The sequence below is a fragment of the Sesamum indicum genome, linkage group LG13, assembly GCF_000512975.1.
Source record: "Sesamum indicum cultivar Zhongzhi No. 13 linkage group LG13, S_indicum_v1.0, whole genome shotgun sequence".
Lineage (NCBI taxonomy): Eukaryota > Viridiplantae > Streptophyta > Magnoliopsida > Lamiales > Pedaliaceae > Sesamum > Sesamum indicum.
Window position 1 is genome coordinate 2,602,649 of NC_026157.1, and position 19,247 is coordinate 2,621,895.

Genomic DNA, 19,247 nt, shown 5'->3' on the forward strand with positions numbered 1-19,247 from the left:
TTCTTCACTTGCGCGCATCAATCCTAGTTGCCATCTGCACTAGAATGACTACAGTTTTCTGCAAAAACCTACTAGTGGAGAAACACCTCCTAGGGATAAGTGACACAAGGCTTAAGAGCAATAAAGGCAGTGGCTACTTTAGGAAAATTCCTGCCTTAGGACCCCTACTGTGGTAACAGCTATTACGCATCCTACACCAAGAATGCTACCGACAAAAGAAACCTTTATCAAGCATATCATCATGAGCTAAGGCAATCGGACAAGATAATAGAAGGAAAAGACCACTTATAAGACCCTCAGGAGATAGGATAATGTCATATTGATGGACTTTAGTTATACAGGTTGATCCAATCAAATATGGAATTATAACAGTGTACTGGCAGACAGCATCTTGTAATAGATCTAATGATATATGTACAATCTCCAGCATCCCACTGGTTTCTAATATGAAAAACTATCATATTACCATTGAGCTATGACTAGAACTTGAGAGTTCAACGTTGATAGGATTTTCTCCTTTTTATGTAAGATCTATTTGCTAATTATGTCCCTGACTTAGCTTTCCAAGTCTTACTGTTTCTGAATCCTAACTATATGATGCATGTACGTGGGCCTTGTCTTTTAGTATTTTCTGTTCTTTGTGCTTACTCGTGCTTCTTTATATGCAGCATATGAGCTGCAGATGTTAGGTTTTTTATGCCAAGTTGCCAACCAACTTAAAGAATTATAAACTACCAGTCTTGGATGCAGCAACTTAAACATAGCAAAAGAGCATAGTCACAATAGTGATAACTTTTTATTTAGATGACGAACACGATGATAAGGGAAGGATGGTGGGGGTATGGAGGTCTTTTTAGTACTACGCATGTCTTTCTTGCTGGGATCATTTTGTTTTAATCAGATGATCATGAATGCAGAAAACCCAGATCTCCATAAGTTGCCAAGTTTTCTATTCGGGCAATCTATGGGAGGAGCAGTAGCACTCAAGATTCATCTGAAACAACCTGATGCTTGGAGCGGTGCTGTTCTTGTCGCACCTATGTGCAAGGTATTTTATGAAGCCTGTTTCCAGTAACCATTCTTCCTGCTTCAGCTGTGCACTAGATTGATTACAGCTTTTATCTAGATTGCAGAAGATATGGTTCCCCCATGGTTAGTGACCAAAATTCTAATTGGAGTTGCAAAGGTACTTCCAAAACACAAGCTCGTCCCGCAAAAGGATTTGGCGGAATTGGCATTCAGAGATGTGAAGAAGAGACAACAGGTTGGTTTGTTTCCTGTAAACTGATCCAGTTAATGCTACGATATACAATTTATAAGATAAATTTACAGTTACTGGGACTTGGCTTCAGTCTGAGCCATATGTTTTAAGCATATAAAAATTGTGTATCTGAGTGACAAGACACACATAAGGTTAAACCTGCATCCCTCTAAATCTTTCTTGTAGTTCTTTTGGTGTTGGCTTCACCTTTGGTGCTTTGTTCGATAAGAATATGATGAGCAGATTCACATGCTTTTTCCTTTATTCAGACAGCCTATAACGTTGTTGCTTACAAGCATAAACCTCGCCTGGGAACAGCCCTGGAGCTGCTGAGGACCACAAAAGAGATAGAGCAGCAACTGGAAAAGGTGTGTCCATTGCCTGACCTATACAAATACATCTCCCAAAATCTCGCTCAGTATTTCATTTCTTTGCTAACTTCATCTGTTGTAGGATCTTAACATCCCTTGTTTCCTTTTTATAATCGTCTGCATAGATATACTCGTGCAGATTATTTCAACTGTGACATTCTTATCTTGGCCTCTGAAAGACATGAAGTTAGAAAATTCACATTTGTGCTCAAAGTTATTCTGGACACAGATTGGTGCAATGTTATTCCCGAGACCAACCAAAATACAAGTTTTACATGGAAAAAGATTACTTGTGTAAAGTTACCAAGATTCACTCACGTCTCTATCCAGGCACATTAGTAGAAAACACATGAATATATGATAAATGTGATTCAAGAACAGGGGTATATCTCATGTATGATACTGTATGTGTATATATTCATTTTAATTTTTGCCAAAGTTATTCAATCATTAATCTTTAAGATTCTTAGATTTCAACTGCAATCCCCAACATTAGGACTTGAATGAGAGTTGTCTTAAACCTGTACTAGTTTAAGCTTAATTTTATACTGTAATTTCTAGAAATAGTTTTCTCCTCTGCACTCCAAGAAAGAAGAAATATGTCTGAATTGGAAGACGAACAATCCTGAAAACAGTAAACATGCATGAAAAATTACAGATCCTGGATGATTTTTGTCCTTCAATATAGCTTCTGATGTTTGACTCTGCACTTATAAACTCATGCAGGTGTCTCTGCCGTTGTTGATCTTGCACGGAAAGGAAGACAAAGTAACCGATCCGTCTGTGAGTAAGGCGTTGTATGAGAAGGCAAGCAGCGCGGATAAGAAACTAAACCTATATGATGGCGCCTTTCACGCTCTTCTGGAAGGGGAGCCGGATGAGATGATACTCCAAGTTTTTGGTGATATCGTTACTTGGCTCGATGAGCATTGCTAATCATTCTTGTCACACCCTTTTAATTCTCCGTGTACATTATGCCAGTGGCATTCTTTTTTTTTTTTGAAGTTTGGGGAGGGGTAAGGTGATAATTTATATACATTGAAGGAAAATAATTACATATAGTTGATGAAGTGCAGAAAAACAAGACGAGAATATGATAGTTCTTGCATTGATGTAAGTATTGCATGGATTCTGAAACTTGAATGTGTTATAGTGAAGTTTAGATTAAAAGTCTTAGCAGGTCGCAAGAGTCTGAATCTTGGATGATTACATGTAGTCATGTGATGAGATTCACATGATGTCTTGTTTCTTTATTTTTTTTTACTAAAACTGAAGTGCTAGATTGTTGTAGTTATTACAATTTCTTATGAATTATTTCTTTTATTGGAGTTGGTTGAAATATTGCTCGATTTAGTACTGCATCTCATCAATTTATCAAGAGTTTTTTATAAGGGAACATCAGATTTCAGAACGATGGCAAATTTGCCAATAATAGTTCACAACTGGGAAAGGGAAGCAAAGTAGTGCATTCATCTCTGCCGCTAGCACGGCGAGCAAGAGAACGGGCAAGTTCATTACCAGATTTATGAACTAAAGAAAATGGAAAAGACAAGAAACTAACTGAAAGCAATAAAATGTCATGGGCAATCGGTCCAATAACGGGAGAGGAAACCCTTGAATGAACCAAATGGCAAGGGAGAGTAACACAATCAGTTTCAATCGTGATATGAGTGCAGCCATGTCGTAATTCAGGGGAGAGAAGTCTGTGAAGTTGAATAGCAATCCAAGCAAGGCAATGGCCGTGAGAGTCACAAGTAGCAACACCAACAGCGAAGTCGCTCTCCTCCTTGAAGATGGCAGCATCAACATTGAGTTTAATAATGCCAGGTGGTGGTGCAGTCCAAGCTGATGGGATTGATAGATAAAAGGATGAAAATGTCCTCCAATTTTTGTAAAATTTGCTGAAAAGGGCAGGATCAGCATATGAACCCGCGACCCGACCCTCCTGATTCGAACCAGATAAGAAGACTTGATTGGAGAATTGTTGGATCATCTGACACACATGTACCTAGGTCTTGCCAGTGGAGCCATCTTATACGGTATGATAAATTATAAATACTGTAAAATATGAACATTTATGGCAAATGCATTTAATGCCATTCAACCTTATTAGCTCTCCTAACTCGAAATTGGTCCCACTTTTCTAACTTAAGCATCTGAGGGCTTTAGTTGGGAGCCACCTAACAAGGCTAACGTGGGTTCTGTTCTCAAGATCCACTTTTAGGAAGCTTGCAGTGGGTTCAACGACCCGACCCAAGGCTATCCAAATTTAACGACCCGACCTATATCTTGCGACCTGCATATTTTTGGCGCCGTTTGTGGAAAACTGAGAACAAGTGGGATTGACATGAGGGAGCATCTAGGAGAGATCAACAAGTGGAGAAGGAAACTCCTTTAGAAGACAATGAGCAAGTCTTACATCTTACAAGGACTTATTTGCAACGGATGATCGAGGAGGCTAGCAGGAAGGTGACTGTAGAGTATGAGAGGAGGACAGTGACTCCTGCAAGAGAAGGCATGAGAAGGCAGCTGTTCAAAGAGTAAGAATCCGAACCTGAGTATAAAAGAGTAACTTCAAGGGTGCCTGAGGAAGGTCCCGAAAGGTTGATGTCGAATGAGGTAACTAGTAAAAGGGTGGTCAAAGCTATTACCACTACAAGCATCGTCTTAATTATCAACAAATGAGGTAGCCAGATTTAGCCTACAGTTAAGCTATTACCGCAAATATATCAACAAATCATATATATATTCACTTACTATAGTTATTACTATTCGAGTTATTCTCATACTTACGTAACTAGCATAAGCGTTGAAGGACCGTAAACGGGTTCTATCCAATATCTCTATTGTCAAACTTTGTAGCATTGGTATACGAGATCTATTTACCAATCTAAAATGAAGTTCAACAAAATACACTTAGAGTTATAGAGCCTCAATATACACTTTGCATCAATAATAAAAAGATGAGAAGATAAAGTGCGAGGCATTTCTCCATTTTATGAAGAGATTCCAACAACTTGTATGAGTTAATGAAGCTTAACTTAGTTGGCAAAGTTGAGCAAGGTCATGAGTACAAATTCTGTGATATGCGTCGGATAATATTTCTACTGCATAGGAAGCATTGTCTGTAATCGGTCCATTTTAATTAATAATAATTTATCTCTCTTATTTAAAAAAAAAAAAAAAACTCGTATGAAAACTGTGATACAACGCAAGATAATGGTAAAGGGCGGGAATGGGGGACATGGAGGTTAATCTTATTTTTTCAAAACTAAATAACTTTGTTTTGTATAATTTATATATTCTACGTAGAATATATATTCAAAATTCATTTAAATCTAGACCTTAATCTGTTATAAATTTATTATTTAATAATTAACATAAATGAATTAGATTACATGGCTTTTATACTCAAAAGAGATCTAATGATTTTTAAAATAAGAAATAGTATAAAACAAATAAGCTCACAACGGCCACTAGATATCAAGTTTTAAAATATATAAAACAAAGACTTTTTTGCATATATTTTAAATACAGAGAAATTTTTTGTTAAGTTTTTACAAACACAGAAAATATTTATGCAATTTAACATATGCAAGTTGCTTTACTATATTTTTCCTTATTCTTTATACAAAGTAATATGATCCAATTGTATTTTTTTAAAGAAGGGACTTTTGACTCGAACTCGAGCTCATTCTGAAATTTCGATCAAGCTCGATTCACTTTTATTTTTATACAATTAGATCATGTGCGACCATCTAAGCTAGAATTTTGCCAGCAAACACAGCCCAAACTCTTTTCCCGAGCTAGGATGGTCTTCAATGGGGGGAAAAGAATTGGAAGAAACGATTGTGAAATTTAGGTTGGCGCTCCATAGCCCACTTCCCACCACAAAATTCGAAGTCCCTCCAAAGATGCATTCCACAAGACCAAGGCAGATGGAGTATACTCCTGTCTGACCCAAAAAATTTCGACATTGTCTTGACTCTTGATAACAGTAATAAGTAGACCATCTTCCTGCCTGAAAAATTCCGCCCCAAGTGTTTGGAAGCTCTCAGACAGCAATGGCGGTGGACTCGGGTTCTGTCCCGAAACAGAGCGTATCACGAAAGAAGGAGAGACTTAAGAGCCCAGAGAAGAAGGTGAGCAAGTCCCAAGAAAGTGTTGTTCCTCCTTCGCCGGCGAAGCGGAACAAATCCCCCGGAATCCGGGTTGTGGGTAGCCGGATTTATGATTCCGTCAATGGGAAAACTTGTCATCAGGTAGGTGTTTCTTGTGCATTCCAAGAAAACCCTTCTTTGTTGTTTGGTATTTTCAATAATATGTTAGCTTCCTTTGTGAATTGCCTTGGTGTTTTACGTATATGCTTTATCGGTAAAATGGAAATGAGCTGCGTGCAAGAAATTGGTTTTCAGCACATGTTTGGATTTGTAATTAAGCATGGTCGAAGTGGATCGCTTGTGTTTGGGAAGGCATGATTGTTGAATTGGTTGATGATGTGCGTGCATTGGGGCAAGTGGGAAGACTGCAAGTAGTAATGTATGAAAATGTGAAGCTAAACTAGAAATCAACTATGAAGTAACCTCAGTGTGTTGATTCTTTCCTTCTCGTCTTGTTGTTCTTGAGTGTATGTTTTAACATCTGGATGTTGAAATTACTCTTTCCTTATTTGCCTAGTTGCTGAATTTAGAGGGGTTTATGCATTAAGATTTAAGAGGTTATGGTGGTGGGATGGCCTTCGAAAGTCGAGCAAACTGTTGGAAACAGGATTTTACTTGTCAGAATACAGGACTGGATCATTCTCCTTATATGTCAATGAAGCTCCCCATCTAAATGCTTTGCTTTCTCCTAGGCTAATCTCGAGTCGTGTGTAAATTATTGAACACACGACCAGTTTTGGCCCAATGGATGTAAAGTTCACATTGGTTATTGATTGATTTTTGTAAGATTTGGTGATTACCGCAAACAAAAGAAAGGAAAATAAAGAGAGGAAGAAAGAAAACTAGTTTGAGCTGTCAATTTGTTCATTTGAAATGAGTTACAAAACTCTTGCTTTTCTTGCTATGACTTCAACATGCGTATGGAATTCTTTATATTCAAAGAACAATTGCCACTATATATCTATATACAGCAAGTTTCCTAAAATTGGTTTCACTTCTTTCTCGCATTTAAACTTGAAATTTGGAAGTGTCGCCAAAAAACAAGGGCTTTTGCTGCAGCATGCACGAATCAGAGGAATAACAAGCCATGTCCCAATATGTATTGTCATAAGTGCCTCCGGAACAGGTTATCATTTTGTTTTCTTTATTAGATTCTTTTAAAGCTATTTGTTGCTTGTGCAATTTGTAGTTTCTTACTGTATCATCTTTCCCAAGTTAGGTATGGAGAGCAGGCAGAAGAAGTAGCTGCTTTAGGGGAGTGGAGTTGTCCCAAGTGCCGAGGCATTTGCAACTGCAGTATGTGCATGTGAGTCTTCTAACTTATTTTCGGATGGCATTTCCAATATTTTTCTCATATCATAATTGTGCATTGTTAGGAAGAAAAGAGGTCATCAACCCATTGGTATGCTTATAAACATGGCAAAGGCAACCGGATTTTCATCTGTTTCAGAGTTACTGCTTAAGGGAGCTGAACATTTAAATCATAAAAGTGTTGATGCAGACGTGGTTGCTTCTCCAAAAAAGGTAGGCACCTTAAGCACCTTGTTCAAGTTTGCCATTTTGCTGTGGTAGTACTTGCACTGACAATAACTATAATTACTTTGGTGAATGGGTTCTTATACCTATGGTTCTGAAATTAACAGGAAGTTGTACCTTCACCCAGAAAGCGGGGGAAGGAAAATTCTTTTGATGGAAAAGTGGATGCAAATTTGCCAAATCCTGTCGACAAAAAGCCCAAGAAAGTTAAGGAGGTGCACGGTGACTGTATAAATGTTATGAAGATTGTTACTCAAAGCCCTGATAAAAGAAAACTGAAGCAGGAAGGTCTTGAGGATAAACATGATGGTAACAAGAAGCCTGGACCCAAAGGTACTGGCTCTCATGGCTCTAAGAAGAAATCAAAGAAAATGAAGCGGGATAGACCTGAAGAGATGACCAATAGCAAAATTGAAGAAGAAACCTTGATGGAGATTAGCGTACATGATGATCAGAAGAGACCAAAAAAATTAAAGAAGGATGAGTTAGAGAATAATGATATCAAGAAGAATGATGCCACTTTAGCAAGGAGGACGATCCCCAGAAAGCTGAAAGTTTCTAATAAAGTGCCTAACCAACGGGCAACACTCAATGTTGGGGTTAATCCAGAAGAGAATATGAAAAATAGGATAAAAAAGGACTCAATGGAACCCTTAGAAAACGATGAGAGGAAAGAAGACAATGGTAATAATACTGCAAATGATAAGATTGTCCTGGAGCAGCAAGATGCAGATTTTCATGCTGAAGTTCCATTGCCTGTTGGAACAGAGTTGAACAGTGTGGCTGGAATTGATGTACACACAGAAGACGTGGGCAATGCCTTACAGTTCTTAGAATTCTGTGCTGTTTTTGGAAAGGCAAGTGATTTCATTTATAAAGTAACTCCTGATGATCATATCCTTCAGCTTTCTTGGGACTGCATCCGTATAATATTGCTTTCTGATGAGGTTTTATAGTCTAGCACATGGAAATAACATTCATGGTGTTACTTTAATGAACAATATATGTCTTTATTTTGGTTGAACTTATTTACAAGTCAAAGTTGATTTATTACTACCAGTATAGTTATCCATATTCCCGAAATTTTTCTTGTCGCATTGTAATCCAGTTCAGAAGTTGTCTCTACAGTTATATCAGTATAGTGTTGATCATGACATCTGTCAGTATGCATATTAACTAAGGTGGTCTTGATTCCATTTCAAGTGCTTTTTGTCGTCAGCAATTATTAATGCTATGTTGGTGTTGCTAAATTTTTGTTCCTCTTCTGACCAGCAGATCCTTGAGGTGAAAAAGGGGCAACCAGAATGTATTCTTCGAGACTTATTGCATGGGCGAAACGGACGCCGTGGAAAACTTTCTGTGACTGTCCAGTTTCATATCTACCTTCTGTCAATTTTACAGACAGAACAAGGAGAAGAGTAGGACCCTCTACGTAGTGAATTGGACAACCGATTCCTTTTTACCAGAATACACTGATAAATCATATTCCATTTTCTGTGTAGATGTGCAACACTAAGTCCATCAAATGGAAAAAACTCATGGTTCCATACACTTAAGAAATGCTTGACTGAATCCCGAAGCGCCCTTAAAGCACAGGGACTGGATTCTTTAGAGAAGGCAGCTGATTACGAGACTTTGGAAGCTTCAGAAAAGCTTAGGCTCTTAAACCTTTTATGTGATGAAGTTCTTGGAACTGAGTAGGTACCTTTTCCCATGTAAGTTTTACATGTAGTAGTAATATTTGAGGTTCACGTATGTCTGATTTCTGATGCGTAGAAAGGTGAGGAATTGGATGGACGACCAAAACACAAAACTTGCTGAAATGGTCAAGGAAGCTAAACAAAAAGTTCTTTCTGCAAAAGACAAGGTAATATCGCCATTAAATAGTTTCCTGTTACGGATCTAAAGCTTTTCAGAAGTTCTTTCTGAAACTTCTGCACTCCATGCAGGAGAAGAGTTTGAAGAAGAAAATGAAAGACGATATTGCCAAAGCAATTATGGCTAGGCACGGTGCTCCACTCACAATTTCCGAGCATGAAGCCATTGTCGCTTGTATTAAACGCGAGACAGCACAAGCTCATGCAAGGATGCTTGAGTCAAAGGGCATGCTTTTGAAGAGTAAGTAAATATCCATGCACTCACAATTCAAAGACGCATGCTGAACCAAATGAAATTGCCTTCTTAACACTTTATTTTCTTCTCTGAAATTGCTCAATTTGTAGATAATCGGAATTCAGATGCTATCAGAGTAGAGCCTATATTCATGCGGTGTGACGGCCATGCATATTGGAAATTAAGCTCTTCTGGCAAGTCTGAAGTACTGCATCAGGGTAAGTTATTTGGCATGTTTTTTGCATTGTTTTACTAGCTCTCATATTTAATTAACCTTACTTCTTCCGTGACTAATAGATGCTGGAAAGGGGGATGCTCTTACCTTAGACGAGAAATGGTTCGCTGTTGATGACCGAGGAAAAGAAGCAATTGAGAAGCATGTTAGTTCTTTAAGGTAAGTTCTCTTCTCCAACAAGAGTCGATTTTTGCCGGTTTGAAATTTGGTCAAAACAACATAAAGCTCAGGAATGGCAATGATCTTGGTTAGGCCTGGATTCGGCCATGTCCCACCCTGCTTGAAGGGTTTTCATTTAGTAAAACCGAATTGCATTGAAATTTCAATAACCAAAAATTCAGTATGAATACTATACCCACTACCAAACCAAATTAGTCTCTTTGGTTTTGGTAATAACCAAATTTTGATTTGGTATTCGGTAAATTGAATTTTTCAAAATATAAAAATTGCTAAAAACTAAATGTGATAAATAATAATTACACCTTTTATTAATTTTTTTAATTTTAAATTAGTTAAATAACAAAAATAGTATAAAAATAATTAATCTATAAAAACAAATAAAAATAATATTTTGGTATTCAGTATGTTTTGGTAAACAGACACTAAAAACTAAAATTGAACCGAATACCAAATTAAAATTTTCAGTTTAGTTATGGTTTGTATCAAATTTTCGATTTTGGTCCTGTTTGGTTGGTTACTGAAGTGTGGGGACCCCTTACCCGCTTGAAGTGGGTTTTGGAACTATAATTGGATCTCGGGTTTTGATATTTTGGACCCAAACCAGATCCGAACTTGATCTTCTTAACGTTTATTCTATCTTTCTTCTTTGTTAATTATATATACGTATGTATATTTGTATCTATGAAAAGATATGTATATATTTCATTTTTACTCACAAGCAATACATAAACGTATTGCTTTTATAAAGTAAAATAATTCTCTAAAACTATTTGTACTTTTAATATATAACAAAAGCAGCATATATTTCGAGGATTTTAATACTTTAAAGCTTAAAACATGGATATATAAATTTATTAAAAGGAAAATTGTTTCAGTGGTATTATTGTTTCATATTCACAAAGTTTTGATAGTATTATTTAATAACAAAAATATATCCTTCGATATTTAGAAAACTTTAAATCGGGTCTGATGGATCTAGTTTGTCCAATTCATTGGGTCCTGAGTCCAAAAAATTCTTGGGTGTCAGGTCTGAAATTTTGGTCAACTCACCCCACACTCGACTGTTGCCATGCCTAATAAAGTTCTTTGTTTTGAATGTTGCTCTGGGATGCTGAGTTTAGGTTCGAACATCTATATTGTAACGGAGTAGAACGGAACAAAATAATGACCTCTGTATATGTATTATGCCTTGACATTCATAATCACTTTGTGTCTAGTTAGAACACGGTCTTAAGGTTGTCTTTTCTTGAAGTACACACATATTGTTCACTTGGAAGTTTGGAACTAGCTGGTAATTCCATTACATCCTTTGCTATCTCTTCTGCAAATCTATCAGAATTTTGTCTAGAAATAACTTCCCTTGTGTAATTAAATTGAAGAGTAAGTTGCATCGACATACTTTCTTTTAAATTTTCTAATCACACAAACACCTATTGTCTTTTGCAGAATTACAAATATACCCTTTTAGAAGATGTCGATGTAAATGACTTGGTGGAGGAGGGTGGGGTGGTGAGGTCTTGTGCTTACAAATTATACTCTGAACAAGTGTACTTGTAATTTTGCAAAGTGTAAACAATGTCTGTGTAACTAGACCTGATATCAGGGGTTAGTAAAGTAATTCACTTTAAACTGCATATATGTTACTCCTCACTTGCAGAGGAAAGAGTTCCGAGCGTTGTTGATAACTCAATCCTGAATTAAGACCGAGGTCCGATCATGCGGAAAAATCAAAGGCAGCTGGTGGTTATGATTGGCTGGCTGACACAGAATGAACTGTAGTTCAGATCATTACAAGGTCCATTTTGTAACCTCAATGACCTGTTTTGTTTAGTTTTGTCGCATTTTGGAACCTCAACGACCTGTTCTGTTTAGTTGTCGCATTTTGTAACTTCAAATTTCATTCAGATTTTAGATGCTACTTAGTGAGGTTGAACATTATTTACATATCTCTACTTCAAACGGAGATAAGTGGGTGTATTTTAGAGATAGTGTGAATGTTTGGATTTATTTTGAAACGGCCCTGATGTTTAGTATAATGACAAATACCCTCTTCACTTTAGCGTTTGTCAGTAATTAGTCCATTTTGTTAGTTTTTATTGGCTTTTTATTCATATTTTATAGTGAATTGGTCAAAATGTTATTGTGAATTATAATATAATTTTACTTAATTTTTAAATATTTTTTTGGACTAGAAAGAACATTTCACCTCGTTAGTTGTTTTTAAAATTCCTTAATTTTTTTAACAAAAAAGAAAAAATAAAAACAAGGTGGATATTTTGAGGTTTCTGTATAAAGGTTACATAATTTCATCAAATATTATAATATAGTACTTTTTCAAATAATAATGGGTATTTATAATTATGTTAAATTTCAATGACTCTGGTTATAATTTATCCAAAATAAATTGTAAACATATTGAAAGCACCATCATGATTTAGTAATAGTGTAGATTTATGGAGAAATTCTAGTTTAATTTGTATTATGTCAAATTCAAACTTATAGTACAACATATTATATTTGATATGTGTAATGATTTATCCTTTAATTCATTTTATTTTTTTAAAAAGAATTGTCCATAATAGTAATTTTATTATTTTTTAATCATTTTATAATTACAAATATTTTTTCCCCTTTAACCACTACTCCATATTTATCTCTTACATCTCTTCTTAATAAACTTCCAGATTTTTAAAAGAATAAAAAATTATAATTTTTTTTTACCTTACACTACATTTATTTTTATCACAGACTTTTTTTTTCTCCTTACCTTACACTATGTTTATATCTTTTCACAATTTTTTTAATCACACTATGATTTTTTTTACATACTCGCGGAAACCACGTGCAATAATTATTAGTAATTTATAAAAGAAAGTGAAAGTTACCCAAATTTTTGTAATAAAAAAAAGAAAACATAATAATTAAGAGAAGAGAACACTAACCTTGTTTTGATTTCTATTTTAAATACGCATTTCCAATTCTATATTATTTTAAATTACAGATATATTTGGTTGGAATTTTCGTTGTGAGATTTGATCATAAATTTCATAAAATTAATTCAAGTCTTTTCATACCAAAATAATATCAATATATCATAACTTTTCTAGTAAAAAACCTATCATAGAATATTATAATTTAAATATACAATTTTATTTTATCACATATTGTTTTGGGCTTTCGATATATAATACAAACACACATATAAATAATATAAAAGAGACATGATTTGACAATGAATAGTGATTTTTGTCTTCTAAAAATACAACATTAAATATACAATACCTATATATATAAAATAGACATGATTTTGACAATGAACAGTGATTTTTGTCTCCTAAAACACAACGTCAAACATACAACACTAATTTTAAATTATCTTTAAAACTTTTAGAAGAGGGGTTTAGGAAAATCACACAACTCGGCCTAAAATTCATGGAAAGAATTAATTTGAAGTTAGTCGAAAACATATGAATAATTTTTAGACTTATTTAAAATGTTAAGGAGGAACATAAACATAACATCAATTCCTTTCTTTCTTGGCCTCTCTGTGTATTTCGAAATATGCAATCTCGACTGGATGATCGCATGCGCCCATGTACCCTCTCAAGATCGAGTGATTGGGTCCTGAGGATAAAACACGAACGTGAAGCTTGTCGGGTGCGTCCCCAACAACGACCCTCCGACGCTTAAATTAGAGTTTATCGAGGTAAAAATATGCGATCTAGGGTGTAGGTCGAAAAAAGATGCAACAACTTATAGTGAAGAGGGAAAAGAGATGATGTGCATTGTCCCCAGCCCATAATCATAAAAGAACATGTACAGATCCTTATCATATTTGCTACGACGACGTACAATAAGGAGAATTGGTGTATTTGATGAGAAGGGTTTATGCTTCTGAGCAAGCATTGAAATGGTAAAGAGAGTGAGGTGGGACAGTGGTGCTTCTTGGTTTGCGCTGCTTCTCTACTCTTCTCCTCCACAGCCCCCTCAATGATAGGCATAGCCTGCACATCATCTCCTTCTTTCTCTCTCCTCCATTTCCTTTTCTGCACTGCACCTCCTCTCTTCTTTCTCTCACTTCCACCTGCATTACTCAATTCCCACAATCATCCCTCTCACTTCCTTCTTACTACAAAATATCACACCCCAATTTTAAAGTTATCGCTAAAAAAGACGTACGTAATTGAGAATTTAATCTCATAAGACAAGGGGTTTAATATTTTTATTCCTCGATATTTAAAATTATTCAAAGTTAAGAAAACTCGATGCATTTAGTTTAATATCCAAGTTTCTGTCAAAAAATAGACAGTAAGGTGTTCATTAACTTTAGCTAGGTTGTTCACACAACTAATGGACACGCACATTGCACGTGTTCTTATCATTTATTTTTTTTTATTAATTCAAATTTCGAGACTATTTAAAAAAATTTATAAGATATAGAATTAAATGTGTCGATTTTTTCTTATTTTAGAACTATTTTAAAAATTTTGTAAAACATAGAAATAAAAATATTAATTCTTATTTGTAATTTCGCGGACAATAAGAATGGCATCCATGATGATTGCCAAAAGTGAAAAGTAATGACAAAATTCTATCACTGATATGTAGAAGTAGATAAATGGGGTGACCACACAAGAAAAAGCAACGTATGTTTGGGGCATTCACATGCTCAAGGGACCAATTACTAGTCCCCCCACTATGCCAATCTCTGTTTAATTTTACTCCCAAGTAATACGTGAAATGAGCAAAAAAAATTTATATAAAAAAATTAGTAAATTATTATTTTTCTCTATGTTTTAAAAAATAAAGTAAATTATCCCCCTGTCTAAATCCTTGATAGGGGTAATTTCTTGCTTCTTTTACAGGATTTTTTTTACTCATTTCACATATCACATGGAGATAAATTGCATTGAGTCTGATTTATTTGGGTGTTTTGGATGAGTTTATAATTTTTGCAAATATTTCCGAACGTATTTGGAAATTTATAAAACATTGCAAAATAATTGGATATATTATATAGACACCCTCGTGAGGTATCTCTGCTCGTTATAAATTACAGGTATATTTTGGAGGCGACGTTTGTATAAAACTTCACCATTGAATAGAGATGACTTAAAATTGCAACTATAACATCAAGTGATGTACTTATAATTTTACAGATGATTGTTTAATTAGACATAGCCTCAAATGTGTAAATGTAATTTATCCAAAATAATTAGGGGGTGTTTGGAACATATTAATTAAAGTAAATATCTATTAATTCATGATTAAAAATAAGTTGAAAAGAATTCTTTTAATTTACCATTTTTGCTTTTGAATTGCTCAAATTAAATTGATTTAAGACAAAAATTTATGTTTGTTGCATACTTATACAATTGTAAGTATTAAGGGAAAATTTGTATTCAGATTGGGTCTTGCCGAACTGAATCAATCACACGACAAGAATAATACACTTGTAATATCATGTGATTTATCACTCACCTTATTATTAATCAATTAGATAATAAATGTATTATATTTATCATGTAATAAGTTCATGTCTGACCAGACACGACTCAATTTCTTATATAAAATTGATTTTCAAACACTCAAAATTTCAACTTTTCCTCTATTTTTCACTTTTGTTTAAAAAACTCTCAACTCCCACTACTATTTAAATTATTATTTCCTCTACAATTTATTCCACCACATAAGACAAAATTATTGTAAACACCCCTTTAATAAAGTTTTTAGAAATTCAAAGATGTTATTTTTTAATGTATTGAATATTTTCAGAGGAAGACCTTTTGTGTTTTACCCATCATCATGTATTTGATTTTGCTGCATCCAATATTACACTTATAATGTGATTTGTTGAGAAAATTCATAATTCTAAGTATAAGGATGCCAATTTCAGTTCTCTACAATTCGTTTTGATTATTTTGTTATGTAATTTTCAAAATTTTGTACATCGAGAATAGAAATAGCAAATGGTGTACACCTAATTAAGTTGGTCACGAGCATGTTACGTGCACTTTTTCAGCCATTTTTAGCAAATTCTGATTATTTTTGTCCTCAATGTCCGATATTTCTAAAATTATAAGACAAAATTATCAAAATGAGTTCGTACCAAAACTAAAAATGCCACCCCCATACTTACAGGACTAAAATTATAATTTATTTTTTTTTTTTGTATTAAACCACTTTTTTAAAGTGTACATCAATTATTATTTTTCATATAATTGATTCAAATCTACTTAAATTGGATTTAAATTAGAATATTGGTGAGTGATAGGTAAGAAATGAGAGGTCCTAGTCCAGCTATAGTGACCATTAATTTATCCCACTGCAGCTTTGTATTGGGAGCAAGAAAGTGATGGACTTAATTTATTTTGTTGTCCTCCCACCTTTCATTTTGGGTACTCTTACTCTCATTTAACATGAAACACACAATGAGAAAATCAATGTTTACCTCTGTTTCAGACTTGAGTTTTTCAGTGGAAACAGGTGTTGAATCTCCGCCGTCTGCCTCACTCATCACCTTTGTTGATCTTTCCTCAATTGAAGGAGTGGGCGCTGGACATGGACTGCTCGAACTTACTAGCACCGGCGTGCTCTGCGTTCCCACGTCTCGCATCGCCCCCGGTTTCTTCTCTGCGCCCAAGAACATCCCAGGTCAGGGATCAGATGGCCTTGGGGAAAACGAGTGTTTGATTGTGAAAAAGCAGAATATGAGTGAAGAAATATGTGGGAGTTTGGGACCTTGGGGTGTAACTTGGACTTGAGTTTCATGTTCAGTGATGGGAGAATTGGCATGAAACTGGTGCACTTGAGAAGGGTAGATGAGCGGAGCGGACATTGTGATCCTGCTGGTTACGCTGCGGAACGATCTCCCGCTCAGCGTCTTGGCTGACAAACACTCCAGAGGGACTTCTCCTGATAGGGGATTGCATATGTATTTCTCGGCGTCGTTCCACTTGGAGTTGAGAGTGTAGCCATCTGGTGATAGGTGTTCCCATGTATACACAGTTTTTGCCTGTAATGCTGCATGAAAAATTCGCCACGACCACTCTTAGAAATGAATTCAGTTCAGTCTAACTTTTTATGTTCTTTTTTGGTAAATTCTTACCTTTCAGGGCAGTGGAGAATGAGTACGTTGAGGGGTCGATTTCCTCTGCGTAAAATTGCACGAATTAAGATCCTAACCATCTGTCTAAGTAATCATAATAGGCAAACACCCTCCCCCACCCCCCTAAAGAATAAAAATTGCAATACGATCCCTTCAACTATTAAAAAATTAGGGGTCATATTCTGGTCTTTTCTTGTTTAGAATCTTTAGAATTTGATGGAAATAAACGTTAGGAGTATACTTGATGTAATTTAAAAATAATAGGGGTTTACGTGTAATTTGACAAACCTCACGAGAGGACGAGCATGGTGTAATTATCCCTTTATGCTATTAGTGCTTTTACAAGGGGTAAAATGCAATAACCCCTCCCCTCCAAAACTTTGTGCGTGAGGAATGTGTTACCTCTCAGTGTGTAGCCAGGAGAGGATGCAGTACTGCTGGAAATGGTGAGGTTGGATCTGAAAGACGACTTGGCGTCTTCTCTGAAACTCCTGAGATTCGACGCTGAAAATCTTCTGGAACTGGTATTCTCGCGGCTGATTCGGGCCTTGAGAGCCCATTCTTTCAAGTTGAGATCCGGCTCGTCGTGCTGCCGGGAATTGCGGGAAGTCAGCTCCATGCTAATGCACACAGCTACCTCATCTTTCTCGGCAGATCAAGAGGGCAATAGATGCGCGAGAACTGCATTTCAAAGCAGTATTCAGAGTTGTGAAAAATTATTGGTTTGGAGGTATTTCTGCCAACATTTGGTGTGGGCGATGGCCCATATATAGTCCTATTGGCATATAGTGGTGGGGAATCAGACCAAAATCTAAGCTCAATTTTCTATTCATATGAAAATGGCACAATCATTTGGAGAGAGAACGCTTTAAGAAATAGTCTCTTCAACCAATTTAGTAAAAATATATAAATATATATATATATATATTTACTCGATAATTAGTTCATTTAGCGTCGAACTTTTTTTATTATTTATTTTGGTAAAAGTTTTACTAACAAATATATTTGTCGGTAATTTTTTAGAAAAAAAAATTTGAAATTTTTTTATCAAGGCGAACTATGAAATTTTTTACAAAAATAAAATTGATCTCCAATTATAGCAAGAAAATAATTCATTTATAATGTTAATTTTGAAAGTAAAAAAACTAAAATTCTTATCTTTTGCTACTAAATACCAACAGATTTATGCCCGTGAGGTTTAACTTAATTATCAAAATTGAGGCCCCGTAAAATTATGGGTTCGAACATCATTAACGTGTTATCAAGCTTATTTACTCAAATTGCGTGTTTTCTTGATTATTGGCGCAACCTTTTTGTAGTGGAATAGCGGTTTCTAGATGATATATTGGTAATATTATTTTTACATTGTATTGGGGATTAAATGCAGTAAACCCCTTCTGAAACACTAATAAAGAAAAAAAAAAAAAAGGGAACGTCTCGTTTGGAGTTTTTTAAAAAATATAATTATGGCTTCAAAATTATGATGTATGTATATTAGAGTTAAATACATTTTATACTTCTGAACAATGCATAAAATATATTTACATTTAAAATCGAGTATTCGGATGTAAAGATATCATATTTTTCAATCTGAATTTTTGAAATGACTCATTTTCTGTAACTGCTTTTGTAATGGACGGTGTAGTTTACCTTTGTAACAACTTGTGTAATGGCCAATTGAACTTAGAATTCCCACTATTGTTTTAATTTGATTTCAAAAATATTAATTTGTAACGGCTATATATAATTTAGCCGTTACAAATACCATTTCCCACCATTTTTTCCACCTTCATTTGGAACAGTCATTGTAACGGTTACTTATTAGTTTGGTCGTTCCAAAGAATAAATTATTTTTTAGCGGTTTTTGTAACGGCCTTTGGAACTCTTCATGTCTGTTATTTTGCAACGGCTTTTGTAACGACCTCTAATAAAAAATTCATTCAAATTGTCACGATTTTTGTAATAGAGTATTTTTGTATGTTTTTCCACTGGCATTGAAACAGCTCCTTATTTTACCTAAGAGCCGTTACAAAAAAATTCGAGTCGTTCCAAAAACCACAGCAAATTAGTAGCGGCCTACAAATTGTAACGGTTTTACACACACTACATATCTATAACAGCTTTAGTAACGATTGCGGCCGTTACAAAATAAATACATTTTTATCATCCCCTCAATTACGCCAGCACGTCGAACCCGTTACAATGGTCGTTCCAATTGGAACGGTCATACGACCGTTACAAAAAGATGTTACAAATTCTGCATTTTTTGTAGTGCCTTAATATT

General features: G+C 35.1%; 3 protein-coding genes across 5 annotated transcripts in view; 2 read left to right on the forward strand and 1 right to left on the reverse strand.

Moving 5' to 3' along the window:
- Positions 1-2,971, forward strand: part of LOC105176171 (caffeoylshikimate esterase) — a 6,694-nt gene extending 3,723 nt beyond the window's left edge. The window contains exons 6-9 of the mRNA XM_011098897.2: positions 918-1,048; positions 1,127-1,264; positions 1,531-1,629; positions 2,359-2,971. Coding sequence (XP_011097199.1) covers positions 918-1,048; positions 1,127-1,264; positions 1,531-1,629; positions 2,359-2,568 — 578 coding nt within the window. The 3' untranslated portion in view covers positions 2,569-2,971. The remainder of the gene's footprint in view (positions 1-917; positions 1,049-1,126; positions 1,265-1,530; positions 1,630-2,358) is intronic.
- On the forward strand, positions 5,318-11,914 carry LOC105176172. 3 transcript variants are annotated; one of them, XM_011098902.2, is made up of 13 exons: positions 5,318-5,894; positions 6,821-6,918; positions 7,012-7,098; positions 7,169-7,316; positions 7,436-8,185; positions 8,604-8,746; positions 8,831-9,025; positions 9,105-9,195; positions 9,278-9,446; positions 9,551-9,658; positions 9,738-9,834; positions 11,302-11,364; positions 11,513-11,914. In XM_011098902.2, the coding sequence occupies exons 1-12, from the start codon at positions 5,697-5,699 to the stop codon at positions 11,321-11,323; spliced, it is 2,106 nt and encodes a 701-aa protein (XP_011097204.1). In that variant the 5' UTR covers positions 5,318-5,696; the 3' UTR covers positions 11,324-11,364; positions 11,513-11,914. The 3 variants fall into 3 exon arrangements, with proteins under 3 accessions (XP_011097204.1, XP_011097203.1, XP_011097202.1); XM_011098901.2 differs by having other exon boundaries at positions 11,302-11,914; XM_011098900.2 differs by lacking the exon at positions 11,302-11,364.
- On the reverse strand, positions 13,615-17,711 carry LOC105176173. Its single transcript, XM_011098903.2, has 5 exons — positions 17,366-17,711; positions 16,964-17,008; positions 16,597-16,878; positions 16,307-16,488; positions 13,615-13,939 (listed from the first exon to the last, which is right to left on the reverse strand). The coding sequence occupies exons 1-5, from the start codon at positions 17,580-17,582 to the stop codon at positions 13,742-13,744; spliced, it is 924 nt and encodes a 307-aa protein (XP_011097205.1). The 5' UTR covers positions 17,583-17,711; the 3' UTR covers positions 13,615-13,741.

Coding starts and splice junctions, on each gene's coding strand:
- LOC105176172 (XM_011098900.2), top strand. CDS start 5,697: ATGGCGGTGGACTCGGGTTCTGTCCCGAAACAGAGCGTATCACGAAAG. Junction 8,186..8,603: donor TCTGTGCTGTTTTTGGAAAG/GCAAGTGATTTC, acceptor TCTGACCAGCAG/ATCCTTGAGGTGAAAAAGGG. Junction 9,447..9,550: donor AAAGGGCATGCTTTTGAAGA/GTAAGTAAATAT, acceptor CTCAATTTGTAG/ATAATCGGAATTCAGATGCT.
- LOC105176173 (XM_011098903.2), bottom strand. CDS start 17,582: ATGGAGCTGACTTCCCGCAATTCCCGGCAGCACGACGAGCCGGATCTC. Junction 17,009..17,365: donor TCCTGGCTACACACTGAGAG/GTAACACATTCC, acceptor AATTTTACGCAG/AGGAAATCGACCCCTCAACG. Junction 16,879..16,963: donor ATTCTCCACTGCCCTGAAAG/GTAAGAATTTAC, acceptor TTTTTCATGCAG/CATTACAGGCAAAAACTGTG.